This window comes from Loxodonta africana, chromosome 12 (assembly GCF_030014295.1).
Source record: "Loxodonta africana isolate mLoxAfr1 chromosome 12, mLoxAfr1.hap2, whole genome shotgun sequence".
In the NCBI taxonomy this organism is placed as follows: Eukaryota; Metazoa; Chordata; class Mammalia; order Proboscidea; family Elephantidae; genus Loxodonta; species Loxodonta africana.
In genome coordinates this window covers 52503892-52526776 of record NC_087353.1, presented here as the reverse complement: position 1 = coordinate 52526776, position 22885 = coordinate 52503892, and the positions used below count along the sequence as shown (strand labels likewise).

The 22885-nt window shown below is 39.6% G+C and overlaps 1 protein-coding gene across 4 annotated transcripts in view; it reads left to right on the top strand.

Annotated features, from left to right (window-relative positions):
- WDR72 (WD repeat domain 72) overlaps positions 1-22885 on the top strand; it is a 617996-nt gene that overhangs the window by 114229 nt on the left and 480882 nt on the right. For all 4 annotated transcript variants that reach the window (XM_023539510.2, XM_064295252.1, XM_064295254.1 and 1 more), the window contains one exon: positions 22488-22566. In XM_023539510.2, coding sequence (XP_023395278.2) covers positions 22488-22566 — 79 coding nt within the window. The remainder of the gene's footprint in view (positions 1-22487; positions 22567-22885) is intronic.

The following is a 22885-nucleotide window of genomic DNA, read 5'->3' as shown; positions in this document are numbered from 1 at the left end:
GAATCTCTGAGGGCAGGACTCAGGCATTTGTAATTTTTGAAATATTCGTAGGTGATTGTTCATACACAGGTAGAGATGAAGTCACTGAAACTCCAGCATCTCTTTTAGAGCTGATATTTTGTATTGTTGGCTGCTTGAGATTCAATTAAATCCGGTAATTTCTTTACCTTTGAGATATATTTGCTTCTCCCTTTCTCCCAGTTTTACTCTTCAGACACAAACACACACTCTCCTTCCCCTGGTTTTCTTGCATTACCTATCCTTTCAGGTTACCTTATATCTCTTTTGCAGCAAGGTTGGATATAAACAGTGGAAAAAACTATTTTTTTTTTAATAATTTTTATTATGCTTTAACTGAAAGTTTACAAATCAAGTCAGTCTCTCACACAAAAACCCATATACACCTTGCTACACACTCCCAATTACACTCCCCTAATGAGACAGCCCGTTCTCTCCCTCCACTCTCTCTTTTCGTGTCCATTTCGCCAGCTTCTGACCCCCTCCATCCTCTCATCTCCCCTCCAGGCAGGAGATGCCAACATAGTCTCAAGTGTCCACCTGATCCAAGAAGCTCACTCCTCACCAGCATCCCTCTCCAACCCATTCTCCAGTCCAATCCCTGTCTGAAGAGTTGGCTTTGGGAATGGTTCTTGTCCTGGGCTAGCAAAAGGTCTGGGGGCCATGACCACTGGGGTCCTTCCAGTCTCAGTCAGACCATTAAGTCTGGTCTTATGAGAATTTGGGGTCTGCATCCCACTACTCTCCTGCTCCCTCAGGGGTTCTTCATTGTGTTCCCTGTCAGGGCAGTCATCGGTTGTAGCCGGGCACCATCTAGTTCTTCTGGTTTCAGGATGATGTAGTCTCTGGTTCCTCTGGCCCTTTCTGTCTCTTGGGCTCATAATCACTTTGTGTCCTTGGTGTTCTTCATTCTCCTTTGATCCAGGTGGGCTGAGATCAATTGATGCATCTTAGATGGCTGCTTGCTAGCGTTTAAGACCCCAGACGCCACTCTTCAAAGTGGGATGCAGAATGTTTCCTTAATAGATTTTATTATGCCAATTGACTTAGATATCCCCTGAAACCATGGTCCCCTAGACCCCTGCCCCTCCTACGCTGGCCTTCAAAGCATTCAGTTTATTCAGGAAACTTCTTTGCTTTTGGTTTAGTCCAATTGTGCTGACCTCCCCTGTATTGTGTGCTGTCTTTCCTTTCACCTAAAGTAGTTCTTATCTACTATTTAGTGAATGCCCATCTCCAACCCTCCCTCCCTCCCCCCTTATAACCAGAAAAGAATGTTTCCTTCTCAGTTTAAACTATTTCTCAAGTTCTTATAATAGTTGTCTTGTACAATTATTTGTCCTTTTGCAACTGACTAATTTCACTCAGCATAATGCCTTCTAGGTTCTTCCATGTTATGAAATGTTTCACAGATTCCTCACTGTTCTTTATTGATGCATAGTATTCCATTGTGTGAATATACCACAATTTATTTATCCATTCAACCATTGATGGGCACCTTGGTTGCTTCCATCTTTTTGCTATTGTAAACAGTGCTACAATAAACGTGGGAGTGCATATATCTGTTCGTGTAAAGGCTCTTATTTAGGATATATTCCAAGGAGTGGGATTGCTGGGTCGTATGGTAGTTCTATTTCTAGCTTTTTAAGGAAGTGTCAAATTGATTTCCAAAGTAATTGTACCATTTGATATTCCCACCAGCAGTGTATAAGTGTTCCAATCTCTCCACAGCCTCTCCAACATTTATTATTTTGTGTTTTTTGGATTAATGCCAGCCTCGTTGGAGTGAGACGAAATCTCATTGTAGTTTTGATCTGCATTTCTCTAATGGATAATACTCGTGAGCGTTTCCTCATATATCTGTTAGCTACCTGAATGTCTTCTTTAGTGAAGTGTCTATTCATATCTTTTGCCCATTTTTTAATTGGGTTATTTGTCTTTTTTTGGCTGAGTTTTTGCAGTATCATGTAGATTTTAGAGATGAGACCTTGATCAGAAATGTCATAGCTAAAAAGTTTCTCCAAGTCTGTAGGTAGTCTTTTTACTCTTTTGGTGACGTCTTTGGATGAGCATAGGCATCTGATTTTTAGGAGCTCCCAGTTTTCTAGTTTTTCTTCTACATTCTTTATAATGTTTTGTATACTGTTTATGCCATGTATTAGGGCGCCTAACATTGCCCCTATTTTTTCTTCCATGATCTTTATCATTTTAGATTTTATATTTAGGTCTTTGATCCATTTTGAGCTTGTTTTTGTGCATGGAGTGAGGTATGGGTCTTGTTTCATTTTTTTGCAGATGCATATCCAGTTATGCCAGCACCATTTGTTAAAAAGACTGACTATTCCCCATTTAACTGTTTTGGGGCCTTTGTCAAATATCAGCTGCTCATATGTGGATGGATTTATGGCTGGCTTCTCAATTCTGTTCCATTTGGCCATGTATCTATTGTTGTACCAGTACCAGGCTGTTTTGGCTACTGTGCTGGTATAATAGGTTCTAAAATCAGGTAAAGTAAGGCCTCCTACTTTGTTCTTTTTCAGTAATGCCTTATTTATGTGGGGCCTCTTTCCCTTCCATATGAATTTTTTTTTTAAGTAATTTTTATTGAGCTTTAAGTGAACATTTACAAATCAAGTCAGTCTGTCACAAATAAGCTAATATACACCTTACTCCATACTCCCACTTACTCTCCTCCTAATGAGTCAGCCCTTCCAGCCTCTCCTTTCGTGACAATTTTGCTGTTTCTAACCCTCTCTACCCTCCTATCTCCCCTCCAGACAGGAGATGCCAACACAGTCTCAAGTGTCCACCTGATACAAGTAGCTCACTCTTCATTAGCATCTCTCTCTTACCCATTGTCCAGTCCCTTCCATGTCTGATGAGTTGTCTTTGGGAATGGTTCCTATCCTGGGCCAACAGAAGGTTTGGGGTCCATGACCGCCGGGATTCCTCTAGTCTCAGTCAGACCATTAAGTCTGGTCTTTTTATGAGAATTTGGGGTCTGCATCCCACTGATCTCCTGCTCCCTCAGGGGTTCTCTGTTGTGCTCCCTGTCAGGGCAGTCATCAGTTGTGGCTGAGCACCATCTAGTTCTTCTGGTCTCAGGATGATGTAAGTCTCTGGTTCATGTGGCTCTTTCTGTCTCTTGGGCTCATAGTTATTGTGTGACCTTGGTGTTCTTCATTCTCCTTTGATCCAGGTGGGTTGAGACGAATTGATGCATCTTAGATGGCCGCTTGTTAGCACTTAAGACCCCAGACGCCACATTTCAAAGTGGGATGCAGAATGTTTTCTTTTTATTATTAACTTTTATTAAGCTTCAAGTGAACATTTACAAATCCAATCAGTCTGTCACATATAAGTTTACATACATCTTTCTCCGTACTCCCACTTCGTCTCCTCCTATTGAGTCAGCCCTTTCAGTCTCTCCTTTCGTGACAATTTTGCCAGCTTCCCTCTCTCTCTATCCTCCCATCCCCCCTCCAGACAAGAGTTGCCAACACACTCTCAAGTGACCACCTGATATAATTAGCTCACTCTTCATCAGCATCTCTCTCCCACCCGCTGACCAGTCCCTTTCATGTCTGATGAGTTGTCATCGGGGATGGTTCCCGTCCTGTGCCAACAGAAGGTCTGGGGAGCGTGGCCGCCGGGATTCCTCTAGTCTCAGTCAGAACATTAAGTATGGTCTTTTTATGAGAATTTGGCGTCTGCATCCCACTGATCTCCTGTTCCCTCAGGAGTTCTCTGTTGTGCTCCCTGTCAGGGCAGTCATCGATTGTGGCTGGGCACCAACTAGTTCTTCTGGTCTCAGGATGATGTAAGTCTCTGGTTCATGTGGCCCTTTCTGTCTCTTGGGCTCTTAGTTGTCGTGTGACCTTGATGTTCTTCATTTTCCTTTGCTCCAGGTGGGTTGAGACCAATTGATGCATCTTAGATGGCCGCTTGTTAGCATTTAAGACCCCAGACGCCACATTTCAAAGTGGGATGCAGAATGTTTTCATAATAGAATTATTTTGCCAATTGACTTAGAAGTCCCCTCAAATCATGTTCCCCAAACCCCCGCCCCTGCTCCGCTGACCTTCGAAGCATTCATTTTAACCCGGAAACTTCTTTGCTTTTGGTCCAGTCCAATTGAGCTGCCCTTCCATGTATTGAGTGTTGTCTTTCCCTTCACCCAAAGCAGTTCTTTTCTACTGATTAATCAATAAAAAACCGTCTCCCTCCCTCCCTCCTTCCCCCCTTCGTAACCACAAAAGTATGTGTTCTTCTCAGTTTTTACTGTTTCTCAAGATCTTATAATAGTGGTCTTATACAATATTTGTCCTTTTGCCTCTGACTAATTTCGCTCAGCATAATGCCTTCCAGGTTCCTCCATGTCAGAATGTTTTCATAATAGAATTATTTTGCCAATTGACTTAGAAGTCCCCTTAAGCCATAGTCCCCAAACCCCTGCCATTGCTCCACTGACCTTTGAAGCATTCAGTTTATCCTGCAAACTTCTTTGCTTTTGGTCCAGTCCATTTGAGCTGACCTTCCGTGTATTGAGTATTGTCCTTCCCTTCATCTAAAGTAGTTCTTATCTACTAACTAATCAGTAAATAACCTTCTCCCACACTCCCCCCCCACCCCGTATCCACAAAAGTATGTGTTCCTCTCAGTTTATACTGTTTCTCAAGATCTTATAATAGTGGTCTTATACAATATTTGTCCTTTTGCCTCCGACTAATTTCACTCAGCATAATGCCTTCCAGGTTCCTCCATGTTATGAAATGTTTCACAGATTCCTCACTGTTCTTTATGGATGCGTAGTATTCCACTGTGTGAATATACCACAATTTATTTAACCATTCATCCGTTGATGGACACCTTGGTTGCTTCCAGCTTTTTGCTATTGTAAACAGAGCTGCACTAAACATGAGTGTGCATATATCTGTTCGTGTGAAGGCTCTTATTTGTCTAGGGTATATTCCGAGGAGTGGGATTTCTGGGTTGAATGGTAGTTCTATTTCTAACTTTTTAAGAAAACGCCAGATAGATTTCCAAAGTGGTTGTACCATTTTACATTCTCACCAGCAGTGTATGAGTTCCAATCTCTCCGCAGCCTCTCCAACATTTATTATTTTGTGTTTTGTGGATTAATGCCAGCCTTGTTGGTGTGAGATGGAATCTCATCGTAGTTTTAATTTGCATTTCTCTAATGGCTAATGATCGAGAGCATTTTCTCATCTCTCTGTTAGCTGCCTGAATATCTTCTCTAGTGAAGTGTGTGTTCATATCCTTTGCCCACTTCTTGATTGGGTTGTTTGTCTTTTTGTGTTTGAGTTGTGACAGAATCATATAGATTTTAGAGATCAGGTGCTGGTTGGAGATGTCATAGCTGAAAATTCTTTCCCAGTCTGTAGGTGGTCTTTTTTCTGTTTTGGTGAAGTCTCTAGATGAGCATAGGTGTTTGATTTTTAGGAGCTCTCAGTTATCTGGTTTCTCTTCGTCATTTTTGGTAATGTTTTGTATTCTGTTTATGCCTCGTCTTAGGGCTCCTAACATTGTCCCTATTTTTTCTTCCATGATCTTTATCGTTTTAGTCTTTATGTTTAGGTCTTTGATCTACTTGGAGTTAGTTTTTGTGTATGGTGTGAGGTATGCGTCCTGTTTCATTTTTTTGCAAATGGGTATCCAGTTATGCCAGTACCATTTGTTAAAAAGACTATCTTTTCCCCAATTAACTGCCAGTGGGCCTTTGTCAAATATCAGCTGCTCATATGTGGATGGATTTATATCTGGGTTCTCAATTCTGTTCCGTTGGTCTATGTGCCTGTTGTTGTACCCGTGCCAGGCTGTTTTGACTACTGTGGCTGTATAATTTGTTCTCAAATCAGGTAGAGTGAGGCCTCCCACTTTCTTCTTCTTTTTCGGTAATGCTTTGCTTATCCGAGGCTTCTTTTCCTTCCATATGAAGTTGGTGATTTGTTTCTCCATCACATTAAAAAATGTCACTGGAATGTGGGTTGGAAGTGCATTGGTAGAATAGACATTTTTACTATGTTAAGTCTTCCTATCCATGAGCAAGGTATGTTTTTCCACTTAAGTAGGTCCTGTTTAGTTTCTTGTAGTAGTACTTTGTAGTTTTCTTTATATAGGTCTTTTAGATCTTTGGTAAGATTTATTCCTAAGTATTTTATGTTCTTGGGGCTACTATGAATGGTATTGATTTGGTGATTTCCTCTTCGATGTTCTTTTTGTTGATGTAGAGGAATCCAAGTGATTTTTGTATGTTTATCTTATAACCTGAGACTCTGCCTAAGTCTTCTATTAGTTTCAGTAGTTTTCTGGAGGATTCCTTAGGGTTTTCTGTGTATAAGATCATGTCATCTGCAAATAGAGATACTACCTCCTTGCCAATCCGGATGCCCTTTATTTCTTTGTCTAGCCTAATTGCTCTCGCGAGGATCTCTAGCACAATGTTGAATAAGAGCGGTGATAAAGGTCATCCCTGTCTGGTTCCCGTTCTCAAGGGAAATGCTTTCAGGCTGTCTCCATTTAGAGTGATTTTGGCTGTTGGTATAGATGCCCTTGATTATGTTGAGGAATTTTCCTTCAATTCCTATTTTGGTGAGAGTTTTTATAATAAATGGGTGTTGGACTTTGTCAAATGCCTTTTCTGCATCAATTGATAAGATCATGTGGTTTTTGTCATTTGTTTTATGTGTATGTTGGATTACATTAATGGTTTTTCTAATATTAAACCAGCCTTGCATTCCTGGTATAAATCCCACTTGGTCGTGGTGGATTATTTTTTTGATATGTTGTTGAATTCTATTGGCTAGAATTTTGTTGAGGATTTTTGCATCTATGTTCATGAGGGATATAGGTCTGTAATTTTCTTTTTTTGTGATGTCTTTACCTGGTTTTGGTATTCGGGATATGGTGGCTTCATAGAATGAGTTAGGCAGTATTCCGTCATTTTCTGTGCTTTGAAATACCTTTAGTAGTAGTGGTGTTAACTCTTCTCTGAAAGTTTGGTAGAACTCTGCAGTAAAGCCATCCGGGCCAGGGCTTTTTTTTGTTGGGAGTTTTTTGATTACCATTTCAATCTCTTTTTTTGTTATGGGTCTATTTAGTTGTTCTACTTCTTATTGTGTTAGTGTAGGTAGGTAGCGTTCTTCCAGGAATTCATCCATTTCTTCTAGGTTTTCAAATTTGTTAGAGTACAATTTTTCGTAATAATCTGATATGATTCTTTTAATTTCAGTTGGGTTTGTAGTGATGTGGCCCATCTTGTTTCTTATTTGGGTCATTTGTTTCCTTTCCTGTATTTCTTTAGTCAGTCTGGACAATGGTTTATCAATTTTGTTAATTTTTTCGAAGACGCAGCTTTTGGCTTTGTTAATTCTTTCAATTGTTTTTCTGTTCTCTAATTCATTTAGTTGAGCTCTAATTTTGATTATTTGTTTTCTTCTGGTGCTTAATGGATTCTTTTGTTGCACACTTTCTATTTGTTCAAGTTGTAGGGACAGTTCTCTGATTTTGGCTCTTTCTTCTTTTTGTATGTGTGCATTTATTGATATAAATTGACCTCTGAGCACTGCTTTTGCTGTGTCCCAGAGGTTTTGATAGGAAGGATTTTCATTCTCGTTGCATTGTATGAATTTCTTTATTCCCTCCTTAATGTCTTCTATAACCCAGTCTTTTTTGAGCAGGGTATTGTTCAGTTTCCAAGTATTTGATTTCTTTTCCCTAATTTTTCTGTTATTCATTTCCACTTTTATGGCCTTGTGGTCTGAGAAGATGCTTTGTAATATTTCGATGTTTTGGATTCTGGAAAGGTTTGTTTTATGACCTAATATATGGTCTATTGTAGAGAATGTTCCATGTGCGCTAGAAAAAAATGTATACTTTGGAGCAGTTGGGTGGAGAGTTCTGTATAAGTCAGTGAGGTCAAGTTGGTTGATTGTTGTAATTAGGTCTTCCGTGTCTGTTGAGCTTCTTACTGGATGTCCTGTCCTCTGAAAGTGGTGTGTTGAAGTGTCCTATTATAATTGTGGAGGTGTCTATGTTACTTTTCAGTTCTGTTAAAATTTGTTTTATGGATTTTGGAGCCCTGTCATTGGGTGCATAAATATTTAATATGGTTATATCTTCCTGGTCAACTGTCCCTTTTATCGTTATGTAGTATCCTTCTTTATCCTATGTGGTGGATTTAAGTTTAAAGTGTATTTTGTCAGAAATTAATATTGTTACTCCTGCTCTTTTTTGCTTATTGTTTGCGTGATATATTTTTTTCCAACCTTTGAGTTTTAGTTTGTTTGTGTCTCTAAGTCTAAGGTGTGTCTCTTGTAGGCAGCATACAGACGGGTCGTGTTTCTTTATCCAGTCTGAGACTCTCTGTCTCTTTATTGGTGCGTTTAGTCCATTTACATTCAGCGTAATTATAGATAAGGATGTGTTTAGTGTTGTCATTTTGATGCCTTTTTGTGTGTTGTCGACAATTTCATTTTTCCACTTTTTTGTGCTGAGACGTTTTTCTTTGTAAATTGTGTGTTCCTCATTTTCCTAGTGTTTGACTTTGTGTTTGCTGAGTCGTTATGTTTTTCTCGGTGTTTATTTTGAGTTATGGAGTTGTTATACCTCTTTGTGGTTACCTTAATATTTACCCCTATTTTTCTAAGTAAGAACCTAACTTGTATTGTCGTATATCACCTTTTATCCCTCTCCATATGGCAGTTCTATGCCACCTGTATTTAGTCCTTCTTTTTGATTATTTTGATCTTTTACATATTGACTTCAATGATTCCCTGTTTTGAGTGTTTTCTTTTTTAAATTAATCTTAATTTGTTTTTGTGATTTCCCTATTTGAGTTGATATCAGGATGCACTGTTCTGTGACCTTGTGTTGTGCTGATATGTGATATTATTGGTTTTCTGGCCAAACTATTTCCTTTAATATTTCTTGTAGCTTTGGTTTGGTTTTTGCAAATTCTGTAAGCTTGTGTTTATCTGTAAATATCTTAATTTCGCCTTCACATTTCAGAGAGAGTTTTGCTGGATATATGATCCTTGGCTGGCATTTTTTCTCCTTCCATGCTCTGTATATGTCATCCCATTGCCTTCTTGCTGGAATGGTTTCTGCTGTGTGGTCTGAATTTATTTTTATTGATTCTCCATTGTAGGAGACCTTTCTTTTATCCCTGGCTGCTTTTAAAATTTTCCCTTTATCTTTGGTTTTGGCAAATTGATGATAATATGTGTTGGTGATTTTCTTTTTGGATCAATCTTAAATGGGGTTCGATGAACATCTTGGAGAGATATCCTTTCATCTTTCATGATGTCAGGGAAGTTTTCTGCCAACAGATCTTCAAGTATTCTCTCTGTGTTTTCTGTTATCCCTCCCTGTTCTGGGACTCCAATCACACCAAGTTATTCTTCTTGATAGAGTCCCACATGATTCTTAGGGTGTCTTCATTCATTTTAATTCTTTTATCTGATTGTTTTTCAGCTATATAGGTGTTAATTCCCTGGTCCTCCAGATTTCCCACTCCGCGTTCTAATTGCTCGAGTCTGCTCCTCTGACTTCCTGTTGCGTTGTCTAATTCTGTAATTTTATTGTTAATCTTTTGGATTTCTGAATGCTGTCTCTCTATGGATTCTTGCAGCTTATTAATTTTTCCACTGTGTTCTTGAATTATCTTTTTGAGTCCTTCAACTGCTTTATCAGTGTGTTCCTTGGCTTTTTCTGTAGATTGCCTTATTTCATTTCTGAGGTCATTCCTGATGTCTTGAAGCATTCTGTAAATTAGTTTTTTATATTCTGTATCTGGCAATTCCAGGATTGTATCTTCATTTGGGAAAGATTTTGATTCTTTAGTTTGGGGAGTTGTAGAAGCAGTCATCGTCTGCTTTTTTATGTGGTTTGTTATCGACTGCTGTCTCCGAGCCATCACTAAGATATTGTAGTGATTTATTCTATATTTGCTCACTGAGTCTTATCTTGTTTTGTTTTCTTTCAATATACGTAGATGGGCTACTAGATTGTGCTGTCTTGATTGTTGTAGCCCTTGACTCACTTATGTCCTATTACCAGATGGTTTAGGCTGTTACCAGATATATAAGCCTAAGAGTCCATTCTCTATTCTTGAGTAGAATCTGATTTTGGGTCATCAAGTGTGTGATGCAGACTGTCACGTATCCACCTCGAGAAGTAGTGTTGATAGTTGTGTGCACCAGATTCTAGGAGCAGCAGGGGGTCACTTTCCAGGGGCGGGCAGGATGCTGCCAGGCTTCCCCCAAGTGTCAGTGAGGTAGGTGCGTCTCTATTCCTAAAGCACCTTGGTGGGTGGGCTCTGCAGCTGTACCTTAGGCCCCCAGTACAAGTACCTCTAGAGATTGGTAGGTGTCACCTTCCTTAGACCCCGTAAGGCAGGAGGCTAGGTGGTCTGGGGGGAGTTTCAGCCCTCAGTTCCCTGTTGTGGGTCATTGAGGGCTCTGTTGAATATGCAGAGATATTAGACCTGGGAAACTTGTCTTTGCAGTAAATCCGCTAAAAGAATTACAGTCAGATCCCTATCAGAAATGCCTTTGCATTATAATAGCCACGTTTTTCCCTGTGGGGGTGAAAGCCCAAGACTGTGGATCACATATGCTTGGCTGGAGGTGGTCCTGTGTTTTTAGTTCAATTAGCGAAGGAGTTTTGGTCCTTGGGTTTTTTTAGCTAGTTCTCGCAGGCCAGGAGAATGGGTTAGGAAAAGACCAAAAAAAAAAAAATGAAAGAAAGAAAAACCACAGTGCGGTTCACTCTCTGGCTCAGGAAATTCCAATGTTGATGAAGCCGCCTGGGAAGGGGAGGGCAGGGTTCAGATAAATAGGAAAGAGTAGCACCCCAGAATATGTACAAAGTTACTTATCTGGCTTGGGATGACTCTGTTATCTGAGGTTCCCTAGGGGCGCGTCGACTGTGTGCACTGGCTTGTTAGAGATTGCCCCCGATGGTCAGGCCCACGTCCCGAGCTTGCGCTGTCTCAGAAGCCGCGGTTAGTTCCTCCGCTCCCAGTCCAAAGCCCAGCGCCAAGGTTCCCCGGCTGGGATGCCACATTCCTGGCTCCAAAACCAGTCGCTGCCTCCCGGTGACTTCTCCTTCTGTCAGCTGTGTCGCTGTGCTGCCTGCGTGCACTGGCTGGGCTTCCCCTGAGGTCAGTTCAGGGGGCTAGGGCTGTGCCTCCTGTTTGTGCTGTCTCAGGATGCTGTGCTCAGCTCCCCTGCGCCCTGCCCAAAGCCCGGCGCCAAGGTTTCCTGACTGGGACGCTGGCTCCAGACTCCGAAAACAGTCGCTGCTTCCCCGTGGTTGTTCATTCTCAGTCTCTGTCACTCAGGTCAACTCTTTAGATCTGTTTTTAATGGTCAGGGTTCGTAGATTGTCATGTATGTGATCGATTCACTTGTTTTTCCAAGTCTTTGTTGCAAGAGGTATCCGAGGTAGCGTCTACCTAGTCAGCCCTCTTGTCCCCGCCCCCTCCATATGAATTTGATGATTTGTTTCTCCATCTCATTAAAGACTGTCGTTGGAATTTGGATCGGAATTGCATTAAATGTATAGGTCGCTTTTGGTAGAATAGACATTTTTATAATGTTAAGTCTTCTTATCCACGAGAAAGGTATGTTCTTCCACTTATGTAAGTCTCTTTTGGTTCTTTGCAGAAGCATTTTTTACTTTTCTTTGTATAAGTCTTCTACATCTCTGGTAAGATTTATTTGTAAGTATTTTATCTTCTTGGGGGCTATTATAAATGACATTGATTTAGTGATTTCTTCTTCGATGTTCTTTTTGTTGGCGTAGAGGAATCCAGGAAACCCTGGTGGCGTAGTGGTTAGGTACTATGGCTGCTAACCAAGAGGTTGGCGGTTCAATTCCACCAGGTGCTCCTGGAAACTCTATGGGACAGTTCTGCTCTGTTCTATAGGGTTGCTATGAGTCTGAATCGACTCGACGGCAGTGGGATTTAGGTTTTAGAGGAATCCAACTGATTTTTGTATGTTTATATTGTATCCCGATACTCTGCTGAACTCTTCTATTATTTTCAGTAGTTTTCTGCAGGGTTCTTTATGGTTTTCTGTTTATAAGATCATGTCATGTGCAAATAGAGATACTTTGACTTATTCCATGCCAATCTGGATGCCGTTTATTTCTTTATCTAGCCTAATTGCTGTGGCTAGGACTTCCAGCACAATGTTGAATAAGAGTGTTGATAAAGGGCATCCTTGCCTGATTCCCGATCTCAGTGGGAATGTTTTCAGGCTCTCTCCATTTAGGGTGATGTTGGCTGTTGGCTTTGTGTAAATGCCCTTTATTTTGTGGAGGAATTTTCCTTCAATTCCTATTTTGCTGAGAGTTTTTATCATGAATGAGTGTTGAACTTTGTCAAATGCCTCTTTTGTATCAATTGATAAAATCATGTGGTTTTTGTCTTTTGTTTTATTTATGTGATGGGTTACATTAATTGTTTTTCTAATGTTGAACCATCCCTGCATAGGTATGAATCCCACTTGGTCATGGTGAATTATGTTTTTGATATGTTGTCGAATTCTATTGGCTAGAGTTTTGTTGAAGATTTTTGAATCTACGTTCCTGAGGGATATAGGTCTAAAGTTTTCTTTTCTTGTGGTGTCTTTACCTGGTTTTGGTATCAGGGATATGGTGGCTTCATAGAATGAATTTGGTAGTGTTCTGTCCTTTTCTATGCTCTGAAATACGTTTCATAGTAGTAATGTTAACTCTTCTCTGAAAGTTTGGTAGAACTCTGCAGTGAAGCCATCCGGACCAGAGGTTGTTTTTGTTGGGAGTTTTTGATTACCTTTCCAATCTCTTCTTTTGTTATGTGTCTATTCAGTTGTTCTACCTCTGTTTGTGTTAGTTTAGGTGGGTAGTGTGTTCCTAGGAATTCATCCATTTCTTCTAGGTTTTCAAATTTCAGTATCGTTTTTCATAGTAATCTGATATGATTCTCTTAATTTCAGTTGGGTGTGTTGTAATATCGCCCATCTCATTTCTTATTCAGGTTATTTGCTTCCTCTCCTGTTTTTCTTTTGTCAGTTTGGCCAATGGTTTATCAATTTTGTTGATTTTTTCAAAAAACCAGCTTTTGGTCTTGTTAATTCTTTCAACTGTTTTTCTGTTTTCTATTTCATTCAGTTCAGTTCTAATTTTTATTATTTGTTTTCTTCTGATGCCTGAGAGTTTCTTTTGTTGCTGTCTATTTGTTCCAGTTGTAGGGATAATTCTTTGATTTTTGCCCTGTCTTGTTTTTCTGTGTGTGGGTTTATCGATACAAATTGACTTCTGAACACTGCTTTGGCTGTGTCCCAAAGGTTCTGATAGGAAGTGTTTTCATTCCCATTGGATTCTTTGAATTTCTTTATTCCATCTTTTATGTCATCTATTTTTTTTTTTTTGTTTATAACCCAGTAGTTTTTGAGCAGGGTATTGTTTAGTTTCCAAGTGTTTGATTTCTTTTCTCTGTTTTTTCTGTTATTGTCAGAGAAGATGCTTTGTGGTATTTCAGTGTTTTAGATTCCGCTATGGCTTGCTTAATGACCTAATATGTGGTCTATTCTAGAGAATGTTCCATGTGTACTAGAAAAGAAAGTATACTTGACTGCTGTTGTGTGGAGTGTTCTGTACATGTCTGTTAGGTCAAGTTGGTTGATTGTGGCATTTAGATCTTTCGTGTCTTCATTGAGCTTTTTCTGGATGTCCTGTCCTTCACCAAAAGTAGTGTATTGAAGTCTTCTACTGTTACTGTTGAGCTGTCTATCTCACTTTTCAATACTGATAAAGTTTATTTTGTGTATTTGCAGATCAGTCATTGAGTGCATAAATATTTAGTATGGTTATATCCTCTGGATACATTGTCCCTTCCTTATGCTTTATGATGGATTTAAATTTAAAGTCTATTTTATCAGAAATTATTATTGCCACTCCCGCTCTTTTTTGCTTGATATATTTTTCTCCATCCTTTGAGTTTTAGTTTGTTTGTGTCTCTAAGTCTAAGGTGTATCTCTTGTAGGCAGCATATAGACAGATCTTGTTTTTCAATCCATTCTACTACTCTCTCTCTCTGTTTTGGTGCATTTAGTCCATTTATATTCAGGGTAATTATGGATAGGCATGAATTTAGTGCTATCATTTTGGTGTCTTTTTTTGTGTTTTGGCAGTCTCTTTTTCTAACTTGATTTTATGTGCTGAGTAGATTTTCTTTATATATTGTACTTTCTTCATATTTGTTGTTGATTTTGTTTCTGCTGAGTCTGTATTTTTCCCTTGTATTTGATTTTGATGAGTAGGATTGTTTGTCTCCTTTGTGGTTACCTTATTATTTACCCCTATTTTTCTAAATTTAAACCTAACTTTTATTTCTTTGTATCACTGTATCTTCCTCTCCATATAGAAGCTGTATGATTACATTTCTTAGTCCCTCTTTATTATTTTAATGTTGTCTTCTTTTATGTAATAACATTACTGTTACCCTGTTTGGGGCTTTTTTTTTTTTTTTTTTTTATAATCTTGCTTTGTTTTTTTGGATTTCCCTGCCTGGGTTGACTTCTGTTTGCTGTGCCCAATGTTCTAGTTTTGGGTTGATACCTGATATTATTGATTTTCTAACCAAAGAACTCCCTTCATATTTCTTGTAGTTTTGGTATGGTTTTTACAAATTCCCTCAACTTGTGTTTATCTGGAAATGTCTTAATATCACCTTCATACTTAACAGGCAGTTTTGCTGGATATATGATTCTTGGCAGGCAATTTTTTTCCTTCAATTTTTTAAATATGTTATCCCATTGCCTTCTTGCCTGCATGGTTTCTGCCGAGTAGTCTGAGCTTATTCTTATTGTCTGTCTTTTGTAGGTGCCTTTTCGTTTATCCCTCGCTGCTCTTATAACCGTCTCTTTATCTTTGGTTTTGGTAAGTTTGATTATAATATGTCTTGGTGACTTTCTTTTAACATCTACCGCATGTGGTGTTTGATGAGCATCTTGGATAGATATCTTCTCATCTTTCACAATAACAGGGAAGTTTTCTGCCAACAAATCTTCAACAATTTTCTCTGTATTTTCTGTTATCCATCCCTGTTATGGCATGCCAATCACTCCTCGGTTGTTTCCCTTGATAGAGTCCCACATGATTCTTAAGATTTCTTCATTTTTTAAAATTCTTTTATCTATTTTTTTCTTCAAATATATTAGTCCCAAGTGGTTTATATTCAAGTTCTGAAATTCTAGCTTCTACTTGCTCAATTCTGCTCCTCTGACTTTCTATTGAGTTATCTAATTCTGTAATTTTATAGTTAATTTTCTGAATTCCTGATTGCTGTCTGTCTATGGATATTTCCAGCTTTTTAAACTTTTCATTATGTTTCTGAATAATCTTTCTAATTTTTTCAGTTGCTTTATCTATGTGTTCCTTGGCTTGTTCTGCGTATTGCCTCATTTCCTTCCTGATGTCTTGAAGGGTTCTGTATATTAAACTTTTGTATTCTGCATCTGGTAATTCCAGGAATGCACTTTCATCTAGAAGATCCCTGGATTCTTTGTTTTGAGAGATTGTTGAGGTGGTCATGGTCTGTTTCTTTACGTGACTTGATATTGACTGTTGTCTCTGAGCCGTCTATAAGTTATTGTATTAGTTTATGCTTGCTTACTGTGTCATAGCTGCTTGCTTTGTTTTGTTTTGGTATACCCCTATGGATTGCTGGAGTGAGCTAGCTTGATTATTTTCACCTTTGGAGCTCTGGTGTCCTGCCCCCAGCTGGATAGAGTTGTTATCAGGTATGTCAGTCTAGGAGTCCATTCAGTTTTGTTGTATGAATTCAGCTCAGGTTTCCAGGTATCTGATCATCAAGTGTGTGGTACAGGCTGTGTCATACAGTCTTAGAGGGGCAGGGGTCATTGGTGTATATACTGGTATCTGACTGCAGCAGGAGGTCACGCTCTGAACAAGGCAGGGGGCTGAGAACTGACCCCCAAGTGTCTATGAGGAAAACGCGTCTCTGTTGCCTAGAGTGTGCAGGTGGGTCGGTTCTGCATAGGGACCATGGGCACCCAATGTTTTTGGTTGTAAGGACTGGCAGGTACCGGTTACCTTTGGACCCCTTTTGCTGGTGGCTGGGTGAGCTGAGTGGAGGTACCAGTCCCTAGGTCCCTGATGTGGGTAGGTGAGGACCTTGTCTAATAGGTAAAGCAACATCAAACGTGAAACACCCACCTCTCTTCCACACAGCTGAAATGGTTGGAGTTTGCCAACAAGGGCCTATTCTCCCAATATAGACCCACACAGGTCCATGCAGAAGGGAAACGTGCTCAAGGTCCACGGACGGTTTATGCCTGGACAGGAGCCACTTCTGTCCTGAGCTTCCCCGTTTAATGGAGCTAGCAAGTTATCTTTTCCCCCTAATTACGAATTTTTTCCTTCCCCTTGGCTGGGAGGATGGCTCTAGGTGCTCATCAGGGTCTATCTCAGACCCAGGGATTCAGCCACTAAAGCCTGCTTGGTTGTTGCGGGGGAGGGTGTGGTAAAATATATGCAAGTACTTTGCTTTTGCCCAGAGTGCTGTTCTCCGGTTCCAGATGTGTTAGTAGGCTGTGTGGCTGGCTGCTTCTCCCTGAGGAAACTGCAGCCGAACTCTAGTACTAGCCCACTGCTGCTGCCGCTCCAGGAATGGTGGCTGAGGGCTCCCCACGATTCAGGTCCTGTTACTCCTCTCCACTTCTGAACGGTCTCTTCCTCCCCCTGCCCCTCAGTTCGTTGCCTATACTTTGCTTTGATGCTCAGGGCTCCCATCTTGTTACAAATATATTTGTTTCACTTGTTTTTTCGGGTCTTTGTTGTAAAGAGGGCTCGCCAGAAGTGTCTGTCTATTCCGCCATTTGGCTCTGCCAAACTATAGAGTTTTTGTCTCTGTGTCTAGAATGGGTTTTCTTAGACTTGGAGTATTGACATAGTGTTCTGGAAAAATTTTTTTTTTATTGTGCTTTAGGTGAAAGTTTACAGCTCTGGTTAATTTCTCATAAAAAATTTATACACATGCTATGATATAACACTAGCTACAATCCCAGTAATGTCACAGCAAACTCCCTCTCTCCATCCTGGGTTTCCTGTGTCCCTCCAACCAGCTCCTGTCCCTTCCTGCCTTCTTATACTGGCTCCAGATTGGAGCTGCCCATTTGGTCTCAAGTATCTGCTTGAACTAAGAAGCACAGTTTTCACGAATATTGTTGTATGTTTTATAGTCCAATCTAATCTTTGTCTGAAGAGTGCTCTTCGGGAATGGTTTTGGTACTGGGTTAGTAGAGTGTCCAGGGGGCATGGCTTCAGGGGTTCCTCCAGTCTCAGTCAGACCATTAAGTGTGGTGTTTTTATGTAAATTTGAGTTCTGCTCCACACTTTTTTTCCCACTCTGTTAGGGACTCTCTGTTGTGTTCCCTGTCAGGATGGTCATAGGTGGTAGCCGTGCACCATGTAGTTCTTCTGGTCTCAGGTGATGGAGTCTCTGGTTTATGTGGCCCTTTTGTCTCTTGGGCTGATATTTTCCTTGTGTGTTGGTGTTCTTCGTTCTCCTTCGCTCGAAGTGGATTAGGTGGCCACTCGCAAGCTTTTAAGACTCCAGATGCCACTCACCAAAGTGGGATGCAGAACATTTTCTTAGTAAACTTTGTTATGCCAATTGACCTAGATGTCCCCTGAAGCCATGGTCCCCAGACCCCAGCCCCTGCTACTCTGACCCTGGAAGTGTTTGGCTTTGTTCAGGAAATTTCTTAGCTTTTGGTTTACTTCAGTTGTGCTGACTTCTACTGTATTGTGTGTTGTCCTTCCCTTCATCTAAGATGATTCTTGTGTATTATCTGGTTAGTGAATTCCTCTCTTCTTCCCCTCTCACCCTTGTAACCATCATAGAATGTTTTCTTGTGTGTTTAAACTTTTTCTTGAGTTCACATAATAGTGGTCTCATACACTATTTGTCCTTTTGCAGCCAACTAGTTTCATTGAGCATAATGCCTTCCAGATTCATCCGTGTTATGAGATGTTTCGTGGATTTATCGTTGTTCTTTATCATTGCATAGTATTCCATTGTGTGTATGTACCATAATTTGTTCATCCATTCATCTGTTGTTGGACATCTAGGTTATTTCCATCTTTTTGTTATTGTGAACAGTGGTGCAGTGAACATGGTTGTGCATATATCTATTCCTGTGAGGGCTCTTATTTCTCTAGGATATATTCCAAAGAGTGAGATTGCTGGATTGTATAGTGCTTCTATTTCTAGCTTTTTAATTGATTTCCAAAATGGTTGTACCATTTTACATTCTCACCAGCAGTGTGTAAGTGTTCCAGTCTCTCTACAACCTCTCCAACACTTATTATTTTGTGTTTTTTGGATTAGTGCTACCCTTGTTGGGGTGAGATGACACCCCGTTTTAGTTTTCATTTCTCTAATGGCTAATGATCATGAGCATTTCCTGATGTATCTGTTAGCCACCTGAATGTCTTCTTTGGTGAAGTGTCTGTTCATATCCTTTGCCCATTTTTTAATTGGGTTATTGGTCTTTTTGTTGTCAAGGTATTGCAGTATCTTATAGATATTAGACCCTTACCAGATATGTTGCACCCAAAAACTATTTCCCAGTCTGTAGAATGTCTTTTTACTCTTTCACTGAAGTCTTTAATGGGCATAAGTGTTTGATTTTTTAGGCACTCCCAGTTATCTAGTTTATCTTCTGGTGTTTGTGCATCGTTCCTTATGGTTTGTGTTCTGTTTATGCCATGTATTAGGGCTCCTAGCATTTTCCCAATTTTTACTTCCATGATCTTGTTATCATTTTAGTTTTTATATTCAGGTCTGATGCATTTTGAGTTAGTTTTTGTATATGGTGTGAGGCATGGGTCCGCTTTCATTTTTTTGTAGGTGGATATCCAGTTATGCAATTCCCTGTCAATATACTGCTGCAGCCATTTTTGAATGATCTTCAGCAGAATTTTGCTGGTATGTGATATTAATGATATTGTTCTATAATTTCCACATTCGATTGGATCACCTTTCTTGGGAATAGGCATAAATATGGATCTCTTCCAATCAATTGGCCAGGAAGCTGTCTTCCATATTTCTTGGCATAGACAAGTGAGCGCCTCCAATGCTGCATCTGTTTGTTGAAACATCTCAATTGATATTGCATCAATTCCTGGAGCCTTGTTTTTTGCCAGTATCTTCAAAGCAGCTTGGTCTTCTTCCTTCAGTACCATCGGTTCCTGATCATATGCCATCTCTTGAAATGGTTGAAAATCGACTAATTCTTCTTGGCATAATGACTCTGTTTATTCTTTCCATCCTCTTTTGATGCTTCCTGCATCATTTACTATTTTCCCCATAGAATCCTTCACTATTGCAACTCGAGGCTTGAATTTTTTCTTCAGTTCTTTCAGCTTGAGAAACTCCGAGCGTGTTCTTCCCTTTTGGTTTTCCGTCTCCAGCTCTTTGCACGTGTCATTATAATACTTTATTTTGTCTTCTCGAGCGGCCCTTTGAAATCTTCTGTTCAGTTCTTTTACTTCATCAATTCTTCCTTTTGCTTTAACTGCCAGAAATTCAGGCCAGTTTCAGAAGAGGACGTGGAACCAGGGATATCATTGCTGATGTCAGATGGATCCTGGCTGAAAGCAGAGAATACCAGAAGGATGTTTACCTGTGTTTTATTGATTATGCAAAGGCATTTGACTGTGTGGATCATGACAAACTATGGATAACACTGTGAAGAATGGGAATTCCAGAACACTTAACTGTGCTCATGAGGAACCTTTACATAGATCAAGAGGCAGTTGTTTGGACAGAACAAGGGGATGCTGATTGGCTTAAAGTCAGGAAAGGTGTGCTGCAGGGTTGTATTCTTTCACCATACCTATTTAATCTGTATGCTGAACAAATAATCCGAGAAGCTGGACTATGTGAAGAAGAACGGGGCATCAGGATTAGAGGAATACTCATTAACAACCTGTGTTATGCAGATGACACAATCTTGCTTGCTGAAAGTGAAGAGGACTTGAAGCACTTACTAATGAAGATCAAAGACCACTCTCTTCAGTATGAATTACACCTCAACATAAAGAAAACAAAAATCCTCACAACTGGACCAATGAGCAACATCATGATAAACAGAAAAGATTGAAGTTGTCAAGGATTTCATTTTACTTGGATCCACAATCAACATCCATGGAAGCAGCAGTAAAGAAGTCAAAAGACGCATTGCATTGGGCAAATCTGCTTCAAAGGACCTCTTCAAAGTGTTGAAGAACAAAGATGTCACCCTGAAGACTCAGGTGTGCCTGACCCAAGCCATGGTATTTTCAGTCACATCAGATGCATGTGAAAGCTGGACAATGAACAAGGAAAACTGAAGAAGAGTTGACACCTTTGAATTGTGGTGTTGGTGAAGAATATTGAATATACCATGCACTGCCAAAAGAAGGAACAAATCTGTCTTAGAAGAAGTACAACTAGAATGCTCCTTAGAGGCAAAGATGGTGAAGCTGCGTCTTACACACTTTGGACATGTTGTCAGGAGGGGTCAGTCCCTGGAGAAGGACATCATGCTTGGCAGAGTAGAGGGTCAGTGGAAAAGAGGAAGACCCTCAACGAGGTGGATTGACAGTGGCTGCATCGATGGTTCAAGCATAACAACGATTGTGAGGATGGTGCAGGACCAGGCAGTGTTTCGTTCTGTTGTGCATAGGGTCGCTATGAGTCGGAACCAACTCAACGGCGCCTAACAACAACAACATCCAGTTGTGCCAGCACCATTTGTTAAAAAGACTACCGTTTCCCCATTTAATGGACTTTGGGCCTTTGTCAAATATCAGCTGCTCATATGTGGATGAATTTACATCTCGATTCTCAATTCTGTTCCGTTGGTCTATGTATCTGTTGTTGTACCAGTACCAGGCTGTTTTGACTACAGTGGTGGTATAAAATGTTATAAAATCAGGTAATGTGAGGCCTCCCGCTTTGTTTTTCTTTTCCCTAATGCTTTACTTATCCAGGGCTTCTTCCTTTTCCATATGAAGTTGATTTGTTTCTCCAACTCATTAAAAAATGTAGGAATTTGGATCAGGATTGTGTTATATCTGTAGACCGCTTTGGGGTAGAATTGACTTTCACAATGTTGAGTCTTCCTATCCATGAGCATGGTGTATTTTTCCGCTTACATAGATCTCTTTTGGTTTCTTGCAGTAGTGTTTTATAGTTTTTTTCATATAGGCCTTTTACATCTCTGGTTAGAATTATTCCTAAGTATTTTATCTTCTTGGGGGCTATTGTAAATGGTATTGAGTTGGTGATTTCCTTTTCAAAGTTCTCTTTGTTGATTGTTCTGGAAAATTCTTTGTCATGGGGACTCTCCTGTACATTGTAGATTGTTTAGCAGCATCCTAGGTTCCTGCTTATTCGATGCCAGTAGCATGTCTCCAGACATTTCTAAATGTCCATCATGGGGCAAAAATCACCCTGGTTAAGAACCACTAATCTAGAAGACTGAGTTTCAGTGTTTGGTTAGGAAAAAAAAACAAAGCTCAAAAATCACCAAATGCCTGTAGTATTTAACAGTATTAAACCATGTATTTTGCTACTTAATAGTAGCTTCTTCCTGAAAACTAACAAAGCTTTCATTTTTATTCCATGGAAAATTTTGTTTATGAGTTGCAACTGTCAAAATTGAAGAATGTTGCCAAATCTTGCTGAAACAGCCATCTGATCTTTGTGAACGTAAATCAGATGTAAATTATCCCATGTTAAGTGTATTTTCTAACTGTACCTGTGTCTTTGTTAATGGATGTGTAAACCTGTCAGTTTTCTAAACACAAGTTTTCTAAATATTAAGCAGCAAGGATGATTTTAGATGTACTTTCAGATGAAAAAAAAAATTTTTTTTTTTTTTCAGATGAGATGCAAGAAACTCTGTCAGTGAGAGACCAAATGTGGCCTCTGGGTGGCACTGTTTATTTTTAATAAAAAATGATATTTCAGCTTGAGACAATGTGGTACTTGATGCATTATGCTTTTCGGAATATGTACCTTCAATTCAGTGAAATAAACCATTTTCAAAGGATACAGTTTCGATGGAAGGATTGTTGTACTGTCATTCTAACATACCATGATGGCTATATTCCTACAATTTCTTGTAGGCCAGGTTGGCCCTAAAGTAAGGTTTGTAGGCTGGAGACAGGGTGTAATTACCCAAACAAAAAGATACAGGTACAGTATGTCATCCCCTGCTAATGACTATAACATTTCCTTGCCCAGTGATCTGTAACAAAAAGCCACATAAACTATCCTGCTGCACTTAAGTGCAGCACTGAAGTAAAACTTGGTGGCACAAAAATTATTCTAGCCAACTGAGTCAAAATTACAGAGAATAATACAAAGTTATCTCTGCTAGGGAGATGTGTATTTGGAATGTCACCAATGGACGGTGTATGGAAAAGGCCACACTTCCTTACAGGCACACTGCAATCTGTGTAAGTACCCTAACTTCCCTCAAAACCTCTCTGAATTCTACAACTGGCTTAGAGAATTTGCTATGCACACAGTTAAAGAAATGTCTTTGGAGGATATTCTTTCTTAGAAAATATGATTTTTTTATAGAAATATTTTTGTCATGAAGGTAAAATATCCTCAGTATTCATCTGCTATTTTGACATTTTGCTTTCTCAAGAGTTATTATGGAGGCTAATTTTTTAAAAATATTTTTTGTTTGTTTTTATATCTTTCTAACACAGATAAATTTGAAAGACAATATTCTTAGTTTTCCATAGTATCACTCACAGAAAACAAAAC